Raw genomic sequence first — 15131 nt, 5'->3', positions numbered from 1 at the left:
CTGAGACGGGCCCAGCCCACCTGGGTGGACAGGTGTGCGCAGCAGGGAAGGTTCACAAGCGAAGGGTTTGGGCCAGATTGAGGATGGCTGACTGTATAGCAGCAGGGTGGGCTAGGTGGATGGAGAGAAGGCGCTCAGGTACTGGTCTGTGGGCCACGAATGAGGCACACACACACTTTCCAAGAGTTAGAATTTGGACAGAGTTTTCTCACCCAAAAATCTGAAATAAAATCCCAGTTTCATAGGATTCCTTCTCCAAGTCTCCCTAACTTGTCATTTCAGGGGCATTTTATGAAACCACAAAGCCACAAAATTCCCGGATTACCAATGGCCAGTCCACACTGTATAACTTGGATATTAAAGAATTTCCTGGGCCTTCCCTGGTGATCCAGTGGTTAAGACTTTGCCTTCCAGTGTAGGGGATGTAGGTTGGATCCCTAGTTGGAGACCTGGGATCCCACATACCTCATGGCCCAAAAACCAAAACAGAAAACAGAAGCAATGTTGTAACAAATTCAATAAAGACTTTTAAAATGGTCCACATCAAAAAACTTTTTAAAAATAATTTCTTGATTATTCCTGCTTCTGGTTGCCACTTGACAGGATTAAAAATCACACTTCACATTTTTATTGATCATTTTGTTTTTTTATCTTTATTTTATAGATAAAGTAAATTAGCCAAGATAATAGTATTAATAATCTACTAAAAACAGAATAGTAGTTCTGAGGGGGAGGGATAAGTGAGGAGTTTGGGGTTAAAATATGCAGACACTGTATATAAAATGGATAGCCAACAAGGACCTACTGTGTCACACAGGGAACCATACTCAGTATTTTGTAATAACCGGTAACGGAAGACAATGTGAAAAAAGAATATATAGGTATCTCTCTCTCTCTCTCTGAATCTCTTTCCTATACACTGGAAACATACAACATTGTAAATCGTCTACATTTCAATAAAAAATTTTAAAAAAGAGTAGTGGTTCTCACACTTTTGGGTCTCAAGAACTCTTTATGAGATTTACTGAGGACTCTAAAAACCTTTTGTTTGTTGGTCATGATTACCAATATTTACCATATTAGAAATGGAAATGGAAAAAATTAATATTGATTAATTTCCATAATAATTATACAAATAAGCCCATGTGACATTTTTTATATAAGCCCAGATAAGTTTACATAACAAGACTGTACAACATAAAATATTTTATTTATGTTATAGAGGCGTGGCAGGCAGGGAGGAGGTGCTCGCCTGTCACCGGCAGGCCCTCTGTCTGCCTTGGCACCACGTCCCGTGGGCGCTCCTGGCCTCGGCGTGGGTGCGGGGTGCAGGGCGGCACAGCTCAGTGCCACATCAACAAAGGCACAGCTGCCCTGCGCTGCCCCTCTGCCTTTCTGAGCTCCTCGTTGGAGGGACAGCAGTTCGCCCCTGTGTCAAGGGTAGTGAGAGGCAGGACTGCCCGCCCCAGGAGAGGGGGCGGCTGCGGCCTGGACGCTTGGGAGCCAGAGCTTGAGTGCGCAGCTCCCATCCGACCTTGCCTGGGGCCGCGGGCTCCCCAGGGACCAGCGGGACCTCCTGAGCCCAGAGCTGATCTTCTGCACCGTCTTTGGTCAGAAGGCTCCTCTCCAAGTTCGCATCTGTCTACTCACTGACCCCATGAGCACTGATTAAGGACCTACTGTGTGTCAGGCACTGTGTCCACTCATTGACCGCACGAGCATGGATTAAGGACCTACTGTGTGTCAGGCACTGTGTCCACTCATTGACCCCAGGAGCATGGATTAAGGACCTACTGTGTGTCAGGCACTGTGTCCACTCATTGACCCCACGAGCATGGATTAAGCACCTACTGTGTGTCAGGCACTGTGCTGGGTGTTGAGCATACGACCAGGAGTAGCACGTGGAGTTGACACTCAGTTTTCTCTGGACGAGTCGGCAGATGACCTCTGTGTTGTGGGTCACGTGCAGGGAAAGAAGGAGGCATTGGGGCTGTGGAGGCTGGAGGAGGCTCCAAGTGTAGTCAGGGTGGTCAGAGCCAACTTCCTGGGAGAGGCAACGCTCCTCTGATACTTGGAGGCAAGTGGACTGAGAAAAGGCCTCTGAGACGCCTCTGTGGCCCCAGGAGCCGAGTGTGTGGAGGCAGGGAGGCTGAGAGGGGGTCACAGTGTGGGTGGCCCACTGCGGGGTCCTCACCTTATCCTGGGGTCTGCGCCGGGGGATGAGGAGCGGGACCACCCCCGACTGAGGCTGGGCTCTGGCCAGGGACGCGTTGGGTGCCTGCTGCGCTCTGGGGCCCCTGTGCCTGGGCCACTCTGCTCTTGGAGCCCCCGAACCCATGTGGTCCTGGGGGCCTCAAGGGCTACCTGAACCCCAGCCAAGGGCCCAGCCTACCTGCTGCTCCCAAAGCCGCACAATTCAGCGTCCTAACGTTTGCAGAGCTCCACAGCCCACCTGAGCCTCACTGGGCGTCCTGAGCAACTCGCTCTGGAGGCACGTCCCAACCTCACGGGGGTCCCCCTCCCGACCTCTGCCTCCTTGTTACCCCTCCTCCTGAGCTGCCGCTCACCCTCCGGCTCTCATGGACCATGAGATTGGGTGGGGCCCCCATGGACGATTCAGTAGAATCTCCCAGACTCAACGCCTTGGTTAATCACATTTTCAAAGCCCCTTTGGCCGAGGAGGTGGCATGTTTCCATTTTCACTGGTATAACCGTTGGTGGGGAGTAGGAGGTGGGGAGGGGCGCTACACAGCCAACACAGGGAATCTGCCCGCACCCCTCCTGGGCTGAGGGCACCGGTCCTGACTCTGTGTCTGCGGAGGGTCCTCCCTGGCCAGGGCACATCTGCACCAGAGCCTCACAGGCTCACAGCCCCGGGACAGCTGTGCTGACGGCAGGCGGGGTGCAGGCGGTGGGGGGCGGGGGGGCAGTGGACCTGGCGTCTGGGCAGATGAACCCTGAGAAGAGGGGGCTTTTTCAGGGTAACTCTAAGCAAGGGCAGGAGACAGGCCGCAGAGGCGCCAACAGGAAGCAGAGAGCGGGGCCTCGGAGCTGCGGCCTCAGGCCAGGCCCTGCAGCACGGTGTGGGCGGCGGGTGGCCGGAGACTGTGGGGCTGAGGACGCTGCAGGCTGGTGGGGTGAGGGTGTGGGTGGGCGTGGGACTCTGGAGCCCGGGACAGGGGTTCGCACGAAGCCTGAGAATGAATCAAGCCCCTCCGGGGCACCACAAGGGAGGGACCATGTAGCGGATCTCGGTCAGCACGTTTTCTGAGGTCACCTGGTAGCCGACCTTTTAGGTTGCTTTGACTGTATCCGTTCTTCCATTTGTCAGTCTGTTCTCTTTGTTTTTTTCTTTTTAGAAAGCAGGGTAATCCAAGTAGACAATTCATTTTGTCTTTGCGCATGTTAAGGTTTTGTATGAAAGTTATTGCAAAAGTTATAAACATGATAAACCCACACAATAAGTTCACCCCCAGTTCCCAGATTCCTTCTCCGACCCCAGCTGCTCCTTGGCAGGCGCCTGACTTTGTTTTCCACCCAGGCCGCTCTACCTGGAACCCTGACCCCACATAACCTCCCAGACCCCGGCTCTCTCCCTGGCAGCCTTCTTGCATGGAGGCTTCCCGAAGGTGACCTGACAAAAGATAAATCAAAGTCACTTCTACTGGCCTGAGAGGGCAGGCTCTGTACCTGCCGTGGCCCTTGGGGATGTCCTCAAGGACACTCCGGCCCACCAGCTCTGTTCCCATCCTCCTGCTGCTGGCACAGCCTCTCCTGGTCTCTGTGAGGGTCAGCGTCCTGCTTGTTTTGCCCCGGCCTGGACTCTCGGCCCATGAGGTGACCAACAATAATAGCCACTGGATTAACATAGCAGGCATTGTCTTCCTCTGACCAGAGGGTGGGTATTAGGTGTTCATCCATCATTCTAAAAATAGCCAGTAAACAGGTGCACTCCCCCCCCATGCTGCTGGCATGTGACTGGAGCGGGGTAGGGGTGGGGGGCCAGGGGAGGGGGTTTAGTGCCACCAAGTTCCAGGCTCGGGTGTGGGGAGCCATCTGGGAAAGCTGCCAGGAGAGGGTGTGGAGCATCTGTGGACCCTCAAAGTCCACCAGCCCGAGGGTCAGCTAGGGTCCAGGCTCCTCGGTGCACCCCCAGCCCTGATGACCTAAGCCCCAGGGTCAGACGCCCTTCTGGGGCACGTACCTGAGTCTGAGGTGATGCCCAAACAGCAAGCCTCTGGCCCTCCTGGAGCCCGAGCCGGGGCCTAGTTTCCACACGTCCCTGCAAGGGATGTGGGGTCAGCGAGACAGCTCCCCAGGGCCCCACTCCCGCTTGGAGCCCCTCTGGTCTGTGGGCTCCCCCTTTCTGGGGCTCTCGTCTCCTGGGTGTGGTGCCATGTGCCCAGGCTCCATGTGCCCCTGAGCTGGCACACGAGCGTCTTGGAGCTTGCCGGCTGCCGTGAGCTGCCCTGGCCTGTCTGTGAGGCCATGTGTGGTGGGCAGGGGCAGCAGGCAGGGGAGGGGCACAGGCCTGTTCTATTTTTACCGGCCAGTGGCTGCGGAGCACAGCTTTCATAGCCTGCCCTCCGCTCTGCCCCCACAGTCTGCAGTCAGCTGCAAGCCAGACTCACCCCTGGAGACCAAGGAAGGTGAGTGTCCCCCGCCTGGGCCGCGGCACTGGGGCTTCAGACTTGGAGCCGGCCGGGGCCTGGACGTCGAGGAGGGTGGCTCCCGCCTGCGCGGCTGGGCTATCAGTGGACTGTCCGAGATGGCTTTGCAGGGACAGCCCACCGGCCGTCTAGGCTGGGAGCCGTGAGCTGGATTTTCCAGGCCCCTGGGAGCCCCAGGGCAGAGCCTCCAGGACTAGTTTCCACGCGGTCACCCCGTCTGTGGTCCCAGGAAGGAGCAGGGTGCTCTGGGGCCAGAGGGCGCAGACGGAGAGCTTGGGGCAAGGGCAGGGGCGACGCTGTGGGTGGGAGGCAGAGAAGCCGGGGTGGGGGTGGGGGCAGGACCCAGGCGCTGGAAAGGCTGCACTCCCTCCCCTCCCCAACCGCTGACCAGGGAAACCCCAGCGCCTCTTTGTTCTCCGTCTTTGGTGACTCGCTCAGCGCCCGTTGCTGTCTGCACAGTGGACACAACAGGAGCAGGCAGAGCGCCAAGCCGGCTCTAGGGCAGAGAGCGAAGGCAGAGGGCCCCGAGGGGGCTGTTGGAGGGGGGCACGGGGACTGGAACCTGGGTGGGCTCTCTAACTGGGGTGCGGAGCGTGAAGTCCGCTGGCTGGGAGCCTGCCCCAGGCCCTGAGGGTGGGCTTTCCTGCTCAGCGCTGCGGGCTGCAGAGCGGCACAAGCCTCGCTGGGGGTCTGGAGGCCTGCAGCGCCCTTGAGCTGGGGTCCAAGGTTAGGGAGGCCGGGGGTGAGGGCGGACACGAACCCGAGGGGAGTGCTCAGTCCTTTCCCTACGTGCACAGCCACGCACACGCAACTCACATGCCTCATGGCCACAGACACGCGGCCTCAGCCTCCACTCCTGCGGTCCTTATCTCCCCCCGCCATGGGGGCCGGGCATGCGACCCCCACCGCGGAGCTGCCTCCTCCGCAGTTCTTATCACTGGTCCCGCTTGTTTTCCAGGGGACCTGTCAAGGAGTCCCGTCCCACAGGTGTCGAGCAGCACAGAGGTCCCTCGGCCTGGCATTTGTCAGCAGGCAGGCTGGGGGTGGGCTGTGGCTGGGCAGGGGGCTGGCACTGGCCGGGCAGGCAGTGGGCCCCTGGGAGGCGTGGGCACAGCCCGAGGGCAGCATGTCCACCTCAGGGGGGCTCTGTGTCCCTGGGGCTGCTCACCAGGGGCTGTGATGGATGACAGCCAGGGAGGGGGTGCTCTCCCCAGCCGCCCTCCGCTCTGGACCTCCTCAGAGGCCCCAGAATAAACAGCTGGCGATAAAATCTAACTTCAGCCAAGCATCTCGGGAATGTGCAGACTGCTCCACTCCCCTCTATGCCCCAAGGTGACAGCTGAGGCTTCGGGTCACATTCCTGCAACCCAGCGGCAGGGGGCCCACAGACTTTCTGATGGGGGAGTCGGCGGGGGGCAGCCCCCACCTGGGTGTCACGGGCACAGGGGAGCAGGGAGGACTGAGGCAGAGGTGGACGGCTCTGGAGGAGATCCCATGGCCGCTGCACTCCCCCACTCACTCCAGGTCCTGGACAGAATCCAAACTCCCGACCCTGTGCGCAGCCCCCCTCCCCCCCATCCTCCCCCCTCCAACCCAGCTTAGGACTCCTGACCTGTCCTGCGCAGCTGCCCCCACCGGTCGTCCCTGAATCTTTTGCCCAGTGTCCACCCCCTGCACCGAATTCTCTCTGTTCAGGCTGGCCCCGAGTGTGGTCAGCCCAGCTGGAACATGCCCCTTCTATGGCTCAAGGACTCCTTCCTTGATCTGACTGTCAGGCTAAAAGGGGTTCCAGGATCACTGGTCAGGGGGCTTCAAACTGTGCTCCATAGGCAGAGGACCCCACTGTGGAGCATGGGGGTCCTGGGCTAACCGCCGCCCCCACCAACCAGGGCTGGCTGCTCTAGTGATTTGGCTTGAACAATGGGTTCAAGAACTAAACTTTGAGTGGAAAATAACTTCTCTGATCCCTGATTTTGCAGAGGAAAATGGGCCTGCAGAGGCTCAGGGTGAAACAAGAGTGGGACACAGGGCTTGCCCTTCCTCCTGACCTGAGCCCCTCTCCCTGCAGTGCCCCCCACAGCCCTGCCCTGGGTGCATCACTGTCCACATGAATGGCACCCCCTGGACATGTGCCAGGTGGCAGCTTCTGGTTTTCTGTGGTCACTCTCGCAGACCCCCCCTCTCTGAGCCATCCATGACCACCTGTTGCCCACAGGATGGTCTGTCTCACCCTGTCATCCAAGGCCCCTGAGTGAGCGCCCTCCAAACACCTCTTCCCTGGATACCATTCGGGTCCCCACAGGCATCAGTTAACTTTTTCTGGAAAGGAGCAGATAGGAAACACTTTAGGCTTTGTATGTTACATATAGTTCTGACACATATACTTTGTTTTACAATCTTTCAAGCAAAAACAGGCCGTTCCTGACCTGTGGGCTGCGGTTTGCAGATCCTGACCCTACACACCCACCCAGCAGAACCGCTTTCGGTTCTTCTGTTACTTATTTGCCTTCATGAGTTTTCTGTCCCCTGTGTATGAAGGAGGAAATGAGTAGAGAGAAAAAGAGTGAATGGACAAGTGTGTGCCACCTCCTGACCCACTGGGGGGCGGTATGTCTGTTCCTGCTGTGGACTCTCTCTCCCAGGCTGGGCGGCTGACAGCCCCAGGCCCAGCCAGTGCGGGTGGGGCAGGAATGGTGCGTCTCACTCATCAGTGGTTCCTTCCACCCCAGGTGCCAAACGTCCATCACCATGCCAGAAGTGTAAGTAGTCCCCCGCCCCTTCCCAGGGTCCAAGAAGGCGTGTCCTTTTGCCTCAGACTTCAGATCATCTGTTCAGTCCCTGAAGCAGTTCCCCGGGAGGCCAGATCTTAAAACAGGGACAGTGCTGCATGCTGGGGTCCTCAGGGCCCCCACAAGTGCTCCCAGGGTTTGAGCAGAACTCTTCCGGGTTGCCTGCATCTCAGAGTCTGTCTGTGCTGGTGAAATGGGTGGACCATAAGCCGTGACAATATCACCCAGTAGATGAACAAAGCTTGGGGAGGTTCCGGCCGAGCACCCAGGACGGAAGCTTTTGCAGCCCGGGCCCCCTCGAGGACCCCATTCTCCCCACCGTAAGATGACTGGTGTTTCCCAACGAGGGGCTCCAGCAGCCCACGGAGCCTGTGGCTTTTCCTCCTCGGAGTGGCCCCTCTGCGTGGTGTCTGCTTTCTCTCTGGGGCGCTGTCCCAGCGGCCCTGTCCCAGCCTGTCCCCGTGGTCTGTCCCCCTGGAAGCTGAGCACTGTCCACATTCACTCTGTTTTCTGCTCCCCTCTGCCCCTGGCCTTCCTGTGACGGATGCCCGCAGCGAGGTGAGTGAGACCCGGGGTATCTTCGTCCTGGTTGCGTCTTCAGTTGGGTGACGGGGTGTGGGGTGGGCATTTAGGGAGAGCAGAGGGCTTGGGAGAAGCCCTTGGGGACACCCCTGGGGAGGGGGAGTCCAGCGGCTGAGCAAACTCACTGGATGTGGGGCGCCTCAAAGTCCGGGGGTGGGGGCCCTGTGCACGACGCCCCTCCCTGAAGGTGGTCCTGAGGTTGGGACCAGTGTGACTGCACCCACACTGACCACCCAGCAGTTCTGCCTCGCCGGGTCTGAGAGTGCTCCAACCTTGGCGGGCCATCCTGTCCCTGCAGAGATGGTCCTGAGCAAAGCCACACTTGCAGGGTGGGAGGAGATCCTCCTCGGATTAGTCCATGCCCCGCCCCCACTACCCACAGGACGTTGAGGGAGGAGCCAGGGCCCTTGCCCCGCCCCTCAGGTCTTTGCCCCGCCCCCGCGCCAGTCCTGGTCTGTTCAGGCTGCTAAGGACACAGGCTCTGTTCAGCTCGGGTGGGCACTGCAGTGGGCAGCTGTGGACCCAGGGCTGGCCGACAGAAATCAGCAGCAGGATGGACGGGCGCTGGGCAGAGGTTCTCAGTGAGAATTGGAGAGCCTGGCTTTCAGCAGTTGTGGGAATCTCTGAGTGTTGCTGAGGCTTGTATGAATGTGAGTCCCTGGTGACTGACAGAGTGCAAGGTGGCCCCAAGCTCCCCACGTGGTGGGGAGACAGCACTGCTGGGAAGCGTTTCCAAGGGTGAGGGACAGTGGACACTCAGGCTGGCGATGACCTTAGCCACAGTCCACCCCTGGCAACCACACTGACTAGACTCCAGTCAGACCCCAGGCTTTCCCAGAGGAGGAGACAGACCACACTGAACGGCAGATTAGAAGCTTGCTCCAGGTTCCAAAGCCCATTCGTTTGCTCCCATGGGGACTGCTCATGGCCCATCACTTCCACCTTATGCACACGAATGGCAAAGCGAGCTGTGGTCTAGGGTCAGTCCAGCAGCTGCTGGCGGGAGTGGGGTTCGTGATCCTGTGTCCAGGAGGGGACAGGAGCCCTGGGAGTCAGAGGTGGAGAGCTGACCCCTTCGCTTTCCTGGAGAATGCACCTACAGGGCTGAGACCTATTAGAACGTATCTAGTCAGCAAGAGATGTCAAAGATTTTTAATAAGATGAGAAAATACTGTTTTCTGAGAGCAATTATGTGGATGGTGTTGACATCAACAAAAAGTTTGACGACTGAAGAGATAAGCTTCTTCACTGAGGAACTCACAACTTGTTTCTTTGACGTGAGGTGGAGTTGCCCCAGAGCTGCGGGCCATCCTTGCCGCCCAAGGCCTGTGCTTGCCCAGACCTCACTCTGTCTACAGGCCCTCTGCCGGCCTGGCCGGGGGGAGTGTCTCGGCACTCCGATTCACAGATGACGGAGGGGCGCGCAGACCCCAGGGCCGCTCGGTGTGTTGCAGGATGCAGCTCATTGGTCAGGGAGCTGAGTCTCTGAATCTGAGGGGTTAAATCACAGACGGGCACTTAAGGGACCCTGAGGCAAGGGTTCTGGGTGCTGAGGGTGACCAGGCAGTGCTGGTCCAGATTTCTGGTTCTGTGCCGTCCGCCTCAGCTGTCTCTCCTCCTCCTTCTTCTCAGAGAAAACCCAAGATCACTGCCTCCCGCAAACTCCTGCTGAAGGTGAGCGGGGTCCTGGCCCTGGGGGAGACAGCTTGGGAGGCAGACGGGTGCAGGGCTCCTCTGAGACTGGGGTGACGGGGGAGGGGGAGATGGCGGAGGAACGGAGGCGCAGCGGAGGGGGCCAGTGGAGCCCAGAGACTGAGCTCGGGGCCTGGGGGGAGGCAGGACCCCTCGTAGGGACAAAGGGCTGGCTCTGTTTTGGTAAGGGTTTCTCTCTCAGGCGCTCTGGGTCCCACAAGGATGGGAAATGATAAGAGGAAGGTGGAAGGGCAGTCAGGCCCAGGGTCCGAGCACCCACGTGGTCAGATGCGGTCCCAGGGTCTGGCCTCACGTGGCGCACACACGCCCGCACACGTGCCTTGTGCACACGTGCCTCCTCGGGGGCGGGGCCAGGGCCGGCCCAGCCTGGGGCCCGCCTTCCCCCGCGGTGCCCGGATACTCATCCGGCTCCGTCCTGCACAGAGCCTGATGCTGGCCAAAGCCAAGGAGTGCTGGGAGCAGGAGCACGAGGAGCGCGAGGCTGAGAAGAAGCGCTACCTGGCGGAGCGCATCCCAGCGCTGCAGACCCGCGGGCTGTCGCTCAGCGCCCTGCAGGTGGGGGGGGGGGGTCCGGGAGGAGGAGGGCCCCGACAGGTGACCGGGAGGGGGGGGGCAGACCAGCTCATGGTGCCCAGCAGGCAGGTGGGCAGCACGCTGGCGAGGCCCCTTCTCCAGACCTGCCTGGCTTCCCCTGCAGACGGCTTTAAAGTTTTCCTAACATTAATAAGAAGGTAGATACCAGTGACTGCAGAGCAAAGGGGCTGGAAGGAAACAGATCTCCTTTGACTTAGGATGTGGCTGTGAACTGATAAAGCACTGTCAGGTGAAATATCCAAGTGTGAATGTGCGTGGTCTACACCTCACCCACTGCACATCACAGCTCGCCTGGCCCAGTTTAATACGTGCAGGGCACTCCCGCAGCCGACAGTTGGGTGAAATCAGCTCACAGGAAGCCTATGTTATGATGAAGAGTTGAGTATCTCCTGTTACTCACTGATGATGAGAAGTGGTTGTCTGATATGAATGGCTCTGAATGTGTTGATGGTTCCCTGGGTGAGCATGGGGCTGCCCTGCTGGCACCGCATGTCAGCCCGAGGAAGGTAAAAATCCAGAATTCCAAGGATGGTTTCTACTGAACGTGCATCAGTGCCTCACCACTGATAAGTTGAACCATCCTTAGACCAGAGACCATCCATAAACCAGGGCTTCCAGGTGGTGAAGTGGTAGAGAATCCGCCTGCCGATGAAGGAGACTCGAGATGTGGGTTCAATCCTTGGGTCAGGAAGATCCCCTGGAGAATGAAGTGGCAACCCACTCCAGCATCCTTGCCTGGGAAATCCCATGGACAGAGGAGTCTGGCGGGTTACAGTCCATGGGGTCAGAGTCAGACATGACTTAGCGACTAAACAGCAATCTGTAAATCAAGACGTCATCCATGGTTCCCTCCAACTGGTGGCAGTACTAATTATTCTTTATTATTTTTGGTTAATACACAGTTTTCAAAATTTTACAAATAACATATTCTTTTTATCATAAGAAAACTTTCTGGCGATAAGTACATTCAGAAAGGAAAACGAAGGGCTTCCATTCAGAGTGGCGGGGTGGGGGGTGGGTCCAGCAGCCTCTTCAGGTCTCGCTGAGGGTGGGAGGTGGCCAAGGGCCCCAGGCTGAGGGGCGGAAAAGGGTCTGGGGGCTGAGCATTCCTAGTCTCCCTTCCGGATTCCCTGTTTCCCCAGGACCTGTGCCGTGACCTGCACGCCAAAGTGGAGGTGGTGGACGAGGAGCGATACGACATTGAGGCCAAGTGCCTGCACAACACCAGGGAGGTGAGGGGGGCGCAGCTGGAGGGGCTGGGAGGGTTGGGGGGTGTGGCGGTGTGGGGACCGCTGGGTAGGGAGGCGCACTCCGACTGGCAGGTGTGGACCGGCTCCCCCTCCCACTGCGGACTCTGGAGATGGCAGGGGAGGACAGTCTCACTGATGAAAGGCAGGACTTCCTCCAGCCCTCCAGGCGGGCTCCTTGGTGGGAGAGTAGCCCCCGTTTGCTCACCCACACACATCATCACAGCCTGGCGATGACAGCTCCCCTTGGGCACTGCCTTTCTGTGCACTGAGCCTGTGATCACCCTGCGCACCTGTGCACCAAGCGGTGCTTTTATCTGCACCTGACAGATGAGGGCCCTGAGGTTCAGCGAGGCTGGAAACCTCGGCCCGGGTCACACAGCAGTGGGCCTGGGACGGCCTGTCCCTGACCCCGACTCCGGCGCTCAGTGCTCCCTCAGCTTGGGGCGTGAGGGCGTCAGCTCCAGGGGGGTGGGTGGGATGCAGGGGGCAGGGCTTCTGCGCCTGGGGTGGGCGGCTTGCGGGAACCTGTTCAGAGGGGCGTGGGGAGGGACCGGAGGAGGACCGCGGGTCTGCGGGTCATGAATCTCCCCAGAATTCCCTCCGAGGCTGCGCCCTGGAAACACCCCGGGGCATGGCCCTGCCCTCACTGGGCTGCCCTGAAGGCTCACCGGGAGGGACTTGTTAGAAGCGGGAATAGGAGGACGTGCCCATCCCCCCAATCCAAACGGGGCTTCCAAAGGACACATCCGTGTGTGACCACCACGGCTGACCGCCTTCCCCGTCCGAGATCCACCCACCTCTGTGCCAACAGCACTGGATGGAACATAGGTGTCTGTCCACGAGGTGGCGGTGGTCACGGGCGTCCCTAGGGGCCTGGCCCGGAGCCCTGAGCCACCTGCTCCCCGCAGATCAAGGACCTGAAGCTCAAGGTGCTGGACTTGCGCGGGAAGTTCAAGCGCCCCCCGCTGCGGCGGGTGCGCGTCTCCGCGGACGCCATGCTGCGCGCCCTGCTGGGCTCTAAGCACAAGGTGTCTATGGACCTGCGCGCCAACCTCAAGTCCGTGAAGAAGGAGGACACAGAGAAGGTGAGCCCCCACCTGCACCCAACACGGCCGGCTCTGCAGTCCCTGGGGGAGCCCCGCCCCCTGGCAGAACATTCCAGAACCCCTGGGAGGCTGGGGGCTGGGGGCTCGGGGCTCCCCGCCCTGTTCTGGGGGAAGGAGGGCTGGGGCTGCCCCACCTTCTAGGGCAGGCTGACTGCCCATCGCCCAGTCTCTCTCGCGCCTGGCGGGCTGGCGCTCAGTCTCTCGTGTGTGGCCCACGCAGGAGCGTCCCGTGGAGGTGGGCGACTGGAGGAAGAACGTGGAGGCCATGTCTGGCATGGAGGGCCGCAAGAAGATGTTCGATGCCGCCAAGTCCCCGACCACCCAGTAGAGGTACCAAGGGCCAGCCCCCTGCTCCCGGCCCCGCCCCCAGGGCAGCCGGGACTCCAGGCCAGCGCCCCGGGCTGGGCCATGTGGTCTGAGGAGGGAGCCCTGAAGTGGGCTCAGTTTGGTCCCCAGATGTTCTGGGCACGTCATTCCTGCTTCGGGCCCTTGCCCCCTCACCTGCATGGGGCTGTGTCAGCTCCATGGTTGCCCAGGTGTGCACCCAGCACCACCTTGGGTGCAGATGACTTGGCCCCTCCCAGGCCCCCTGGACCCCAGACTCTGGGGTGGGGCAGCCCCTGGGTGACTCTTATGTAAGAGCTTAGAACCCGGGCTTCAGTGGCCCCCAGGACCCTCTGGCTCTGACTTTCCAAAAGTATAAGCACTTTTAAATGCCTCCTGGGGAGTCCTGCAAAGTGCCAGCAGTGTTCCAAGAGAGACAAGGCATCCACTCTCCCAGGAAAATGCTGGAGAAGGCACGGAGTTAGGCCAGGTGACGCCCTGCATGGGTGAGCCGGGGTACATGTGACAGGCAGGGTCTGTCCGCAGCCCCGTCTTTGGAGAAGGCCCCTGGAGGGGTGAAGTCCTCGAAGGTGCAGTGGGGTTGCGGGTGCAGTGGGGTTGCAGACGCAGGGAGAGCACGTCAGGGGCTGACGGTGCAGCCGAGCTCGGCGCTGGGGATGAGTTGCCAGACGTGGAGAGGACTGCCTCTGGCCGGGCGGGGCGGGGACCCTGTGGGGCAGGGGCTGTGGAAGGGGCTCCGGGCTGGGTGAGAGCTGAGGCCCAGCCTGGCGCTGAAGGCCCTGCCCCTCTGTCCCTGCAGGCGCCTGGCCCCGCTGTGCTCCGGGCTCCTCGCCCGCCCCGCCCTGCAGCCCTGCTCGCCGCCTTCCCGCCCCGCGCCGCGGAGCACGCACCTGGTCCACGTCTGCCTGCCTGCCTGAACACCTCTGGCTGGGCTGGGGTGAAGACCTCGCCTGGCGGGTGGGCGCCTGGGGGTCCCTTCCCGTGCCTGTCGCCCGCGGGCGTCACGCCCTCCCCATTAAAGCCAATGTCCCAATCCCCCGCGGCTCTGGCTGTGAGTACCCAGGGGAGGGGGAGGCGGGGAGGCCGTGCGGGCTTCCTTCGGGAAGACACATACAGAGGCATGCTAAGGGGATAGCACACAGCGCAGCCTCACCCCCGGGGGTTCAGCTCAGTGCAGCCTGACCTCCAGCCGTCAGTACAGAACTCAGGGGCTCCCCACTCCAGCCCCCGGCCCTGCCACTCCGCAGGGCCGTTCTCCAGGCCACCTCTCTGGGTGCGCTAGTGTCCTTGGACCCTCCGGGCGAGTCCCTGGCCCAGCCAAGGGGATGCCCCGCAGTTCCAGGCCTGGCCACCAGGGGGCCCCCTATGCACACTGCCCTGGACTCTGCCTGACCCCTGGCAAGCATGCCATATGCCCCCAGAATCACTGCCTGATTTTGCTTCACACTTCTGATGGGCCATGTGCTCTGGGACTGATTCTTCCTAAGGTGGGGCAGTCAGGGGTCTGTCCTCTGGGTGAGGTCCTTTCTCCATCCCTCAGGCAACTGGACCAAGTCCATTGTGGACTGGAAGTCTGCTGGGATGGAGTGGGGGTCAGGAGGCACCCCCTGCACACGGGGGACAGTGGCCCATGGAGTGGGGACCAGCGTCTGGGCTCAGAGGGTCTGGCTTTTCCGGGCAGTGTCATGTGAGTCCTGAGCTGTATCCTCCGGGGAGTGGCTGCTCCCTGCCCTGGCCCTGGGCACCTTGGCCGCCCAGCACTGGTCCCAGGAGGGGCTGGGTTGCGTGCAGAGCCCTCCGCCTGCCTGTGAATCTCTGCTCTGCCCTCTGCTCCCAGTGTGCTGCCTGCCATAACTGCCCGAAGCTGGGAGCAAAGTGTGGCGCCCGGGGCCCTGGGGCAGGGCCTGGCTCCTGTCTGCCCACCAGCACCCAAGGGACTGCAGCCCGGAGTAGCTGGGGAGCACCCTGCTTCAGTCCTGGCTGCAAAGAGCTGGGTGGGCAGAGAGGCAGACATATTCAAAGAAACAGCTCCTACAACACGGAAACCCTTAGGCACAGACACGCACACCCACACACTCCCAG

The 15131-nt window shown here is 60.2% G+C and overlaps 1 protein-coding gene across 1 annotated transcript; it reads left to right on the top strand.

The window, feature by feature from the left end:
• The first annotated feature begins 4560 nt into the window (after window positions 1-4560).
• TNNI1 (troponin I1, slow skeletal type) lies at window positions 4561-14084 on the top strand. Its single transcript, XM_043485936.1, has 9 exons — window positions 4561-4649; window positions 7400-7429; window positions 8014-8017; window positions 9674-9715; window positions 10178-10309; window positions 11491-11580; window positions 12507-12683; window positions 12925-13034; window positions 13849-14084. Exons 2-8 carry the CDS (start codon window positions 7419-7421, stop codon window positions 13030-13032), a joined length of 564 nt encoding a protein of 187 aa, XP_043341871.1. The 5' UTR covers window positions 4561-4649; window positions 7400-7418; the 3' UTR covers window positions 13033-13034; window positions 13849-14084.
• Window positions 14085-15131: the final 1047 nt, after the last annotated feature.

Source organism: Cervus canadensis, chromosome 13 (assembly GCF_019320065.1).
Source record: "Cervus canadensis isolate Bull #8, Minnesota chromosome 13, ASM1932006v1, whole genome shotgun sequence".
In the NCBI taxonomy this organism is placed as follows: Eukaryota; Metazoa; Chordata; class Mammalia; order Artiodactyla; family Cervidae; genus Cervus; species Cervus canadensis.
The sequence above is the reverse complement of the archived record's forward strand: the minus strand, read 5'-3'. Positions and strand labels throughout refer to the sequence as shown.